The 12,647-nt window shown below is 38.7% G+C and overlaps 1 protein-coding gene across 3 annotated transcripts in view; it reads right to left on the reverse strand.

Moving 5' to 3' along the window:
- LOC124594808 (G2/mitotic-specific cyclin-B3) overlaps window positions 1–12,647 on the reverse strand; it is an 89,080-nt gene that overhangs the window by 18,199 nt on the left and 58,234 nt on the right. For 2 of the 3 annotated variants that reach the window (XM_047133243.1, XM_047133242.1), the window contains exons 2-6: window positions 3,577–3,770; window positions 3,131–3,456; window positions 2,900–3,059; window positions 1,097–1,327; window positions 869–1,024 (exon numbers count right to left, since the gene is read on the reverse strand). In XM_047133243.1, the coding sequence (XP_046989199.1) occupies window positions 869–1,024; window positions 1,097–1,327; window positions 2,900–3,059; window positions 3,131–3,456; window positions 3,577–3,768 (1,065 nt within the window). In that variant the 5' untranslated portion in view covers window positions 3,769–3,770. The remainder of the gene's footprint in view (window positions 1–868; window positions 1,025–1,096; window positions 1,328–2,899; window positions 3,060–3,130; window positions 3,457–3,576; window positions 3,771–12,647) is intronic. The other variant, XM_047133244.1, reaches the window with a different exon arrangement.

The raw sequence follows: 12,647 nt of genomic DNA on the forward strand, positions 1-12,647 counted from the left end.
ACTAACATCACCCACATGAAAAAATTACAGCAACCATCACACCGAAGTCCTGAATTAACAGTTCTACAGCAAGTCAGGGACTTTTCACTTATGATAAATATATTTTACTAAGAATACATCAAGCTATATTACCAATAAATAAGGAAAAAACAGGCCTATAAACAAGTGTGTGTACATTAACTACCAGTACCAAAGCACAGTTTCTGCATCAATAACTTAAAATTTAACTGCTTTTGCAATCCTGTAAGCATACTGCGTCAAAAATTTAGACAAACGTACAGCTACAACCCAACGTTGATCTTTTCATGATTTCTGCAGTATTACTAAAAAGTCAAACCTTTAACAGATAGTGCAAAAACACACTAATACACACTAGTGTTATAATTCTGAAAATCAAGGAGTGTAAATTTTCTTAACAACTGAAGTATTGAAACAGGGTTAATGTTCTGGAGAAATATTTAGAACATTTAGTGACATGCAGTTTTCAATTAACCAAGCAATTAACAAGCTAACAGACCTACCCACATCAGTGTAAAAACATCAAGTTTCACACTTTTAAGACCACATCATTTCTGTGTTACTGCCACAATTCACCTTAAAATTATGTATATACAGAGCCTGTATCTGGAGCTGAAGTATATAAATACTTCAATCTGGGTTTGGAATACACCTGATGTCCAATATGACTTTGCTAAGAAATTTTCCCTATTTTCAGTAGGCATCACTAAAAATCAGCTTTTAACAAACCAACATGTGACTTTTCTCTTCAGCAGAAATGTCATTACTGACCCTCTAAGATAGTTATAACTAACATCAAACTAACATTCTACAGATATTAGAAAATATGTTTAAGTAATGGCTTACATACCCTTGCATATCTCCTGAGAAATCTGTATGAGAGTGGAATGCCCAATTCGAATCCCACTTTATTCAAGATATTTATTTCCATCCTTATGAGTTCCTTCTTGTCATAAGCTCCATCACATACGTATAACATTTCTTCGAGCATTGGGGCCATTCGTTCCTGTCAGCATCAAGTTCTTATAAATACATGTATTTCTCAAATATGAGAGATCGAATTGTGAATAATACTCACATCATATTTGCTGGCAATAAAGATGGCAGCTGCACCAACTAATTGTAAAGTTTCTTTTGATACAGTAACCTTTGATAGATATATGTCTGTAAGCTTAACAGCAAGGTATAATGTTTCATGGTTAAGCTCAAAATTCTCTTGTATTTCAACCAGCCAGTCAACAAGCAAAGCTCTCATTGCAGTGTTTATACTGGTTTGCCTCTCCATGTAGTTATCAATTACAAACTTTGCCTGTAAAGTAACATCACTGAGTGGTTATTTCAACTACAACAGATAAACAGTTTGTGACAAAGCCTTTCTTTGATTATCTAATTATGTCTATACTGCTGTTCCATGGAAGTTTTATCTTATGATCATATTGCTAATGCACACAGTTTTTAACAATTCAGTCTATATGTAATCAGCTTTGTTATCTCTGACTACATTTACCTCACTTTAAATAACCAATTTAAATGATTGATTAGGATTTTCTTTCAGTCATCTAACTGGTGGTTTTAATGTACATCTAACATATATAGTTTACATTACAGTCCACAATGTTATAACGTGAATAGTCTGCTCACCAAGCAGCAGCAGAATGCACACCTGAGAGACTATTGCAATTGGCAAGCTTTTGGAGCCAATGGCTTCTTCAGGCAGTAGGGTTGAAGGTTAAGGAAAAGGACTGGACATGTCTAGGAAAAAGAGGTAGATTTCAGGGAAGTCACTTAGAGCCGTGGGTCTGGGGAGACTTGTACGGAGTGAGAAGGAAAGGCTGATTGTTCAGGACTGCATTGGATGAGATTTTGTTTTCAAATCTCTTCTTATGCAGTCCCGAACAATCAGCCTTTCCTTCTCACTCCGTATGGTAAGTCTGCCCTGACCCACAGCTCTAGTTGACTTTCCTGAAATCTACTTTTCCTAGACTGCTCCAGTCCTTTTCCTTCACGCTTCTTCCTTCCCCTTCAACCCTTCTGCTCTGGCTTCGAAAGTTTGCAAATTACAGTCTTATGTGTGTTCTGCCACCATTTTGTGAGTAGATTTTTATCTAATTAAATAATTTTGTCAATAATTGATCATTTTCATTGTTATGTTAATATTCTGACATTTAAAGCTGTTTAATCTCCAGAGAAATGCATCCAGATGTTTAATACACAGAGGGAGCAATGGTGTTATGCAGACAAGGTGAGAATAGTTCTTGCTTTTACAGTCAAGGTTTCAATTTTTTGCTGTGTCAGAATATCACATGAGCAGTTGTTAGCCTCCACTAGAAGTGGTAATTTTTATCATAAAAAATTTGCAAACGTATGCTTAGTGCAAGTGACATCGAAAGTTTGACCTACTTCCCAAGGATAAACAGCTTGGTTGCAAAATTTACATCGCTCATCAGAATGTACAACGTTCAAAAACTCTTCGACACAATGTTTTCACAGCTAATAACCCCCTCCCCCCTTTATTTCCAAGGCATAAACTGGAAAATACTTTTTAAATGTTAAGAGGTAACCTAATGAAAATCACCAGTTTATCAAATTTACTCAGCTGCATTCCTACAACTTATTTCAGTAAGTTGGCTGCTTATTTGCAAAGTGCATTAATCATTAGTGGCACCTCACTATGTTGCAGAGTTTATAATGCACACAGAACAGTATGGCAACATGGTGACCACTTAAGACTGTCTTACTTTTATCATTTGCTACTTTTTTACAGATACTTAATTGCAATGAGTAAACAATGTTTTCCAGTCCCATACTTCAGTTCAACTCTGTGATAATTTTGTAAAAGAAATTACCATATTATCAATGGGGCAACATACTGAAAACTTACCTCTCTCTCTTTGAGGTAACTGAATATATCCATAGCATATTCTGAAACTTGGACTGGATCACCCATGTTTTCTGCATCAAAGTCTTCAACTCCAGGTGGAGGTAGTGGTTCTTTCTTTCTTTCCTCGTCCTTTGTAGTCAGTTTTTTACTGGACGAGCCACTGTAATAAAGTGAATCACCGGAGGAAAAAAACCAAAGCACAATGAAGCAAATACATTTTACCATACTTACAGTTCTTCCACAGCTGTCAAATACAGCTCATTGTCAGTGGAATCTGGTGATTTCACACGAACAGAAGTTAAAACTTCTGTTTTGTCACATGTAGGCTTTGAAACTGAGCTTGGGTGTACCTTTTCAGGTTTTATGTTTGCTTTTGCCATTTGCACTTTCGGTGGGAATGTTGGAATGTTACTCCTGCCAGTTTTTTTATGTGGCATAACAGCCTTATTCCCATTTTCTGATTCTTTAAGGTTTTTCTTAACAACATGAGAAATTGTTTCCACATTCTTTTTTGAGTCTTTTTTATTTGTGGTAATTTTCTTTGATAGATCAGCATCCTACCATAAGGAGATCAAATATTAATGGTTACAAGTGATAAGCCAAGTAGACACCTACTATGATTTATTCACAAATCACCAAGGCGTGCATTTGCAAACCTGGCTCGATTTGATACTTACGTTAGTTATATCTCCAAATGCTGATCTTTTAGACAACTGCTTCAGGGGAGAAACAGCTTTTCGCTTTGAAGATTCATCTACCAATTTCACATCAGAGTTCTTTTTCGCACGAGTACTGACTGATCTTTTCAACATTGTTGTCTCACCAAGAGATTTTTTCAAAGCTGTCTTTTTTGGTGCCATATTAAACATACCTGAAACAAAAAACCTTAGTTAAATAACTTACGTCTAAAGGAATCATATTTTTGCAAATTTTATCTTTAGCTAGATTAAAGGCAGAAACTGACTTGTCAAGACACCTCAGCAAAGATTTGTATCCATAATATTACAGCTTAATAGAGTAACTTACATGACATTACACATGTGTATTCATGGGACTTTTCCATTATATTACTCAGGTATTAATAAAACTGGATTGCTAACCAAAAAGTAGTTACCTAGTTTCAGAGTGTTTAACCAGTACATCATTCATTGCATAATCAGAGGATCTCCATCTACAATTAAATCTACAAATGCAGTGCAGTCACAAAAACGGACTAGAACAGTTGAGGCAACAATGAATTATTACACAAGTGCAGTCTCTATATGAGAAAGTCCAACTTTAAGCTGCATTCATTTTTGCTTTCAGGAATTGTAGCCTGGTTCTACAGTGTTGCAGTTCACAAGTACAGAAAGTGCAGCTGATGTAGGGAACATATTCATAATAGGCTATCATGCAAATATTACCTGGGATGGTTTCCTTATCTATGTCAAGGTCATATTTCATACAAGGATGGGGATAGAGGAAAACAAAGGAAATTAATGAAGATGGTTGTATGCAATATGTATTTAAAGTCTTACACATAATTCAAACTGACCACTGTACAAAGAATTAGGAAAACTTACGGTAAGCACTAAACTTTGCATTGCTGCATTAACTTTATAAGCTTCTCAATTCTACTGTTCACTTATGACTTTTGTATTAAGTTCCATACACATTTAACCTATTAAAGTTTGCAAGGGCCAGACCAAAAGCCTGGTTGTTGTGGAGAAACATCTTGAGCCTACATTTGAAAACACTTGTCAAATTTATTTCCATGTGTGGATTGTCAGTTTTACAGCTGCGTATTTCTTTTCTGCACCAAAGATCAAAGGGTAATGGAAATCATGTTTTTTCTTCTAGTATTGTACTTGTGAATATATGTCACACTCAAACTTACGTGGACTGTTGATAAATTTAGTAAGTCAATACACATGTGAGCCTATGGTTAACATTCTCAGCTGCTTAAAGAGAGACCTGCTGTATGAATTCTAATTACTTTTTTTTAAGAATGAATACTTGTTGCCTAAAGATGGATTTACCCTAGAACATCATTCTAGAAGACACCAGCAAATGAAAATATATAAAATATTTTAACTTCCTGACTTCTTTATCCACAAAATATGTCTATTCTTATGCAAAAGTAGGTGGACCTAGATTTTTAGCAGAAGTAAAATCAGATTTTTCCAGTTAAAGTTTTTCGTAAATATGTACTATGAACTTAGAATTTTCTACCCTGTTTATTACTTTTTGGTATAAGAGATTAATAGAACAAATCAAACAATAGAAACGTGGGGTTGTAATGTCAATAATGTAAGAAGGTGACATTTTAAGTTGCAGACAGGCATAATTGAAGACACCTCACACCAGCTTTCAGCTCACAACCTTCATTCGAAAAGGAACACACACACACACACACACACACACACACACACACACACACACACACACACACACACACACACACCCACCCCCATATTCACAAAAGAACCACACAACTCACCTCCAGCAGCTCAGGCCAGAATGCAAAAGTCATGTGGAACAGAAGAGCAGCAGTGTACAGGTGGAGGAGAGCACTGTCTGGCAGAGAGTGCTGGGATTAGACTGCCAGTAAGCACAGCACCCAGATTCTAGACCGCTGCATTTTCATACATTATCCAACGAAGTAATTACAAATTCCCTATTTAGGGTGGTGTGTGGAGGGGAACTGATTAAGTTACGGAACTGAACAGAGAGGTCACCAGTCCAACGACTTTAAAGTTAAATGCGTAAGAAGCGTCCCCCAAAAGAGAATAGAACCAGTCAGCAGCTCAAACTATAAAATGAGGAAGCTAAGAAACACCCAGCAGAAGGCATAATGTGGTAGCCCAAATCTAAAAACTGGAAAAACAGGGCTAAAAAGCAGTTTTACAGGTGACTGGTGATGAGTCCCTGACCCAGAAAACACAAAGGCTTCATCCACAGCCACCTTGCCCCTGCTGCAGGAGTAAACAAAACCTTTCAACTGAAAATAAAAACCACTTTGCTTAAGGAAACTTAAGATTAGTTCAGCCACATGTGAATCATCTACTGTTAAAGACAAGGAATCTTTAAGGACATTCTTCAACCACATTATGGGGTGGCTTGTTACACACGAGAAATCAACGTGAGAGCCTAATTTGACCATTGCATAAACAGCATGAGATAGTGCACTCCTTCCGAAAGGAATGGAAAAAAAGAGTACCCAACAGGAGTCTCCTCGATTGTGCGGAGTTTACTACTGATAACAGCACACCAGATGTCACTTCACTTTTTGTCAAAGAGATTTGATGTGTATCTGCCTCTCTTGCCGAACTGACACCCCGTCATTCCATGGGATGTCCACATGACTTGGGATTCAGAGAAAGAAAAACGAGGAGGCAGCACAGCCGAGTGCAAGGAGAAGGTAATGGATAGCAGATACCACAGGATGGCAAGAGTAGCATCAGTAGTTAAAAATGATTATTCAATGTTATATGTATACCTATGATTGACTGGTATGTCTGGTAGAAATGAGTGAAGATGAAGTTTTAGATATTGAATAATAAGTTCTAACCCTTGATACTGGTCTAAGGCTGAAATTTAGATTGTGGGATGAAACTTTTACAGTCAAAAGGCAGTTACTGTATTTACGCGAATACAAGCCGCACTTTTTTCCAGTTTTTGTAATCCAAAAAACTGCCTGCTGCTTAGAATCGAGTGCAAAGTTAGTGGAAGTCCTGAAAAATGTTGGTAGGTGCCGCCACAACTAACTTCTGCATTGAATATATGTAACGATACACAGGAATGCTTTGCAGGCACGAAGATAAATACTGGCACCAAAACCTGAGTCAGTAAATAAATTTTAAAAATGTGGAAGACAAGCTTTTCTCTCCACCCCGAGGCTAGACCGCTGCATTTTCATACATTATCCAACGAAATAAATACAAATTCCCTATTGTTCATCGGATTGGCAGGCATGTTTGGAATGTTTGTCAATATTCAATATGGCCAACTCTACGTTCTGAATTTTTCCTACCTGTGAGAAGAGATGGTTGCTAATAGTAACTTTTATGAATTATTAATCACATGCAGTATTCTCTTCACCATAAGAATAATACGAAAATAAACTTTTTGCCACGTATTCTTTCATGTTTGCTGCTATCTCATTTAAATCCTGTCTGCCTCAAACTACGAAACTAGAGGGAGACAACAGCAAACGCGGAAGAATATACATATCATGTCATGTTTGTATTCATATCATTCTTATGCCTGATAGTGATGCAGTCAGAAATGAAGCATGGCAAGTGACTGAAATTTTTTGCAGACGCCTCTTTAGTACATTACATTAGGCACAGAAATTAGTCATCTTAGATTTAAAAATCTAAACGGATAAAAATTTTCGCTAAACTCTCGTTCAGAACATCTATCATACGCAGTCTGATAATGATCAACAAGAACCAAATAACAAAGAAAGCAGGAGTGCAAGTAACAACAAATAGCAGTCTCTTGCCTTTGTTTCGCTAATGAGACAATTCCTCTATTTTTTAAATTGTAAGCAGCAGTAGCGTGCACAAAATCAAGCCATGCCGCGAGCGGTGACAGGCCGTAAACATTACCAGAAAGCAAAAAACAATGCAAGACACAGTACAGTAATGCATTTTCAGCTTAGAGTGACGTAAACACCTATAACAAAGAGAATGGCACTTATCAGATCAAAGAAAAATAAGCAATCAATTCAAACCAGACGAGTCACGTGAAAAAGAAGGGTACTCGTATAAATACAGACGGAGCACCTGATGCGTAGCAATGGCTACCTGGTAAAGCTTAACTGCTAAGCTTACAACTAACCAAACTACTGTAGCTGTATCTTCATTCATTCGACCTAAATTGTGTCTCGTATTACAATGGACCAACTTTGTTTCGATTTGGAGGTGCGGCCTAAAACTTCTCTCCCCTTGAATTTTAAGTCTCAAATTTCACGTGTGGCTTAGATTCAGGAAAATCTTTTTCCCTTCATTTCGAGTCTCATTTCTCAGGTACGGCTTAGATTCGAGTAAATATGGTATACCTTTCAGAAAGTTTTAGACAACTGTGCCTCAATACAAGAGTAAAATCATTAATCTAGGCACTGGTTGCCTAAGTTCTGGATAGCAGAATGGTGCATTGGAAAAATGCATAACCTGTGTTTTGAAGGGAGAAAACTGGAAGCCATGGGAAAGGGCCCACACACAGGCCCATCAGATGGCACCTTAGAGCCAGCATCCAGCAGATGCTACTGTGTGGGAACTGCACTGGATGCAAAAATCTGTCGACATACAATGCTGGGGTAACCCGAGGCCCAACAAAGGATACAAGCTCATTGATAGTGACAAGGAAGAGTGCAACACTTGGCTGCAGGAGAAGAGTATCCCACAGGGTACTGTGCCAAGGGTGCCGATTGAAGAGCAAATTAACAAAAGAGCCAGTGGAATAAAAACTTGCTAATAAAAACCTGAAGAGGGCCAGAAAAGCCCCAGTCATGGAGGGTAACAAATGTGTGGTGCCAAGCAGTGTAGTGTAGTGTTATGTCTTAAGCCTTGTGTGGATCAAAGAAGATAGAACAGTGGACCATGTAATTTTGGAAAGGCTCTGAAACAAGCTCTTTCAATAACATGCAATTTTGTCGTATTCAAAGAATGCACACTATTTAGGTCAGTGACCTAAAACTTTTGGCACTGAATACCTTAAAACACGTTACTTTCAAAATTGACAAAAAAATTTATGTTTCTTTAGGTTATACTATATAACACAGTAAAAAATCAAGTTAGGAGGACAATGGGATTAGGAGATATTAGTTTATACGCACAGGAAGTGTTGCATCAACACAAATTTTATTCAGCCTGAAACAATATGACACAGAGCTCTGGAAAACATGTTTTTATTGTTAACACTGTGGTCTTCTAACGAAGCACAGTAAGGCAACATGCTGGCAGGCCAATATCAAGCTATCAAATAAATATTGGATGGCAGTGTGGCTGCTACATGCACACAGTTGATGCAGAAGGCACTGTGTATTGAAATTTTACAAATACAGATTGAAGATGGAGTTAGAGATCTTTTATTGCTGTAATTCATTCCGGAAGATGGACAACAGTTACAAGCAAAATCTACGTAAAGTGCAAATGTGGATGGTCGACAGGATCAGTGACACAATGACATACTACATAATACGCGATACATGTAGAAAAAATTAACTTGACAACAACCTGTGGCTAACCCACTAAAAACTTGCATAGCTTCAGTACCAGCACCACATTCAGTAAGGGGAACCAAATTCTGACACTTAGAAAAAGTTTGAGCATTCGAAGATTTGAAAATGAATTTAGCACCCTTATTTAGTGAGAAAAGCAGAAACTCCCAATCCAAGACCTAAAAATGTCTTAAGTGAACTAATTGTGAACAATGGGATGAACACTCAGGACTGAAAACAGGATTATCGAAATTCTTCCAGTTGGAACCTAAGAATTGTTTTTTGGCTGGTGCAACACACACACACACACACACACACACACACACACACACACAGACACAGACACAGACACAGAGAGAGAGAGAGAGAGCGCAGTAGTTACAAACATGTGGAGCTCATGTTGAAAGGTACCCCACTAAAAAATTTTGACATGTAATGCAGAGTGTCAACTTAGCACCAACAGTCTCATAGCTCATTTGTAATCCTGCACAGCCATAATGCTATATGTCCACAGTGGAAACTGTCCAGGTACACATTCTATCATGACACACTTTAAAGAATTGTTTGATGAAAATGGAATCAAACACTGGACACATACAGATATAACAACTTTATCTGTGTATCATCTTTGGAAGACTTCTTAGAAAACCTTGCAGACGAACGAAAAGAAGCTGTTGCATTCCTTCATAGCCACCCAACAATCTCCATTTCTAAAACATCTGAAAGAGACTTGAGCAATAAATTATTAATATATAATTTTGCAGGAAATTGTACATTTGCCCACCACAATGAGGTGCACAGGTTTCATCAGAACAATGCCCAGGCCACTATCTGTCTTGTTTATTACAGACAACCAGAAAACTGCAATTTATCACATCTCCTTTGTTATATCAAATTGCATTAAACGTGACAGTAATTTATCTTTTTCAGCGTCACTATCAGCTCCACAAGATCCCATTTCCATATAACACCTATGTACATGTACTACTAGTTCTCTGATGGTGCTGCAACCCTGTATAAGAACTGCAAGAATTTTGCCAATGTACAATTTCACCAGACTGATTCCAATGCCTCTGCAGAATGGTTTTTTGCCACATCACATGGCAAAGAACCATATGATGGTATTGCTGGTATCAAGAAACTGTGCCTGTGCCAGTCTGCAGTGCATCTACATCTCAGATAATGACACCCAGACAGTTGTTTGAATGGTGCTCCAAGAACTTTGCAGTGTGCCACTCATTATACAAACTAGCTCCGAGCATGTGTGTACCACTCTTGAGGGAGAGGTTCTTAATCAAATTCACATAATTATAGGTACCCACAAGTTACATTGTGTTATTTCCACTGACCATTACAATAAACCTTTTCTCCAATTTTCCAGACATCAAAAACGAATCTCACTAGGATCCAACGAGGCTTGTTTCTCAATGATATCACAGGGTTTCTTGTATGCATGCAAGCACAAAGGTCACTAATGGGTTGGACATGTCCTGAATTTTAATTAAGATACTGATGAGGTGTCAATCAGCTTCTTACATCCTCATGGGCCTTCCCCTTCACTTATATATAATGAGAAACCTGAAATCACAGCTGTGGACAAGGACATTCTTACAAAGGTTCATGTGAGAACATCAACAGGGCAAATGCATTTCCTTTCACCAAAAGATGATTGAGTGGGATTATGGGACTGAACAGTACCACACCTCTAAAGGTACATGCATAACAGGGGCCTGCAAAAAGTGGGCAGATTCAGCCAGTGGAGTCAATCTATAAAGCAAGGAAGCTAAAATCACACACAGTAGAATGCATAACATGATACGCCAAATATAAAAACTGGAAAACAGAGGGATAGCAGTTATTTGCATGGGGGAAAGGTCATGTGCCCCAGTTCAGAAAACTGGGGGAGAGACCAGGAGGAAGGCAAAACTTCCTGACTGAAAATAAAAACTTTCATGAAGGAAACTGAGGAACTGTTCAGCCAGCAGTGAACCATCCACTAATATTGAAGACAAGGAATTTGGAAGGCCATACTTAGCACGAAGGGCCAAGAGAAAGGGGTATTCCACCAATATATGGGATTCCGACCATCTGGCTCCACGATCACACTGTGGGAGTGGCTTGTTATGCAAGAGGAAACAGTGGGTGAGCCTAGTATGACCAATGCATGGACAGCGTAAGACACTGGACTCCTGAGAGGAGCAGAAGGAAGAGCACCAAAATGCAATAGTTTCCTCGATTGTGTGGCATTTATTACCAAGAGCAGTAGTGCACCAGATGTCACTCCAGTTTTAGGCAAATTTAGATTTGCTTTTATCTGTATATCTGCACCTGGAATCATTAAATGGAATTGGGGAGGGGGCGCACACAATTACCTGCCTCTAGCCAAACAATTGGCCAATTCATTCCCTGGGATGCCCAAATGACTGGACTCAAAGTCAACTGAGCAGGCAGCACAGCCAAGGGCAAGGAGGTGGTCATGGATAGCATGACCAAAGGGTGGCGAGAGTAGCATCAGTCTGTATCCTGCAGGCATTCATTGAGTCAGTACATACTAGAACACTGTGGAGGGAGGTCCTAGTAACAAAACTGAGGTCTCTGTTACTGGCTAGCAGCTCTGCTGTGAACACACTACATGATCACAGCAGTAAATGGTGTTCCATGCCAATAGGAGACAAAAGTGTATCCCGCCATACCTAGCGTTTTAGAACAATCTGTGTAGAAGATGGAGCACCCTAGAACTCAAGGTTGGAAAGCATAAGATGGTGGTAAGTGTTGGCTGGATTGGGGTATAAAGGGACCAAACTACTGGGTCATTAGTCCCTTATTCCTTACACAATTAAGGATCAGGGTACAAAAAACACCCAAAGTATGTTTGAGAAAGTAAAAGAATGAAAACGAATGGGGAATCACACCTAAAAAGAAAATGAATGGAACAAACGAAAAACAGGGAAAACAAACACCGCAAAGAAAAGCAGAAGAAGGTATTAAAATCATACAGCAGATGGTCTGGGCTGGCTGATCACAATAATAAAAACAGGATGAGCCAGTCACTCTGCAACACATTAAAATATCCACCCAAAAAAGACAAGGCAAGATGAACACATGTAGGGAAAAAGACTGTCTCACTATCTTTGCAATTGTCTGTCTTGGTGGCAGAGTTACAATGGAGGAAGGGTGGCGGTGGCCTCACAAAGAGCTAAATGCCCACCCATAGATGGTATGATAAAAAACCAGTCACGAATAAAACAAACCTAAATCTGCTGTTGAGGCATTGTTGCCCAACACCGAAGGTAGGGTGCTGGGAAGATTAAAAATCTGCCACAGAGAGGCTAAAAGAGAGCAGTCCAGCAAGACGTGGACGACAGTCATATGTGAGCCACAGCGACACTGAGGTGGGTCCTAGTGACTGAGGAGGTAACCATATGATAGCCACATATGGCCAATGCGGAGCCGGCAGAGAACCATAGAGTCCCTACAAGAGGCCTGCATGAAGGCCTTGTGCACATTCATATTCTTAATGGTACGCAGTTTGCTGCACGTACT

The sequence above is a fragment of the Schistocerca americana genome, chromosome 2 (genome assembly GCF_021461395.2).
Source record: "Schistocerca americana isolate TAMUIC-IGC-003095 chromosome 2, iqSchAmer2.1, whole genome shotgun sequence".
NCBI lineage: Eukaryota > Metazoa > Arthropoda > Insecta > Orthoptera > Acrididae > Schistocerca > Schistocerca americana.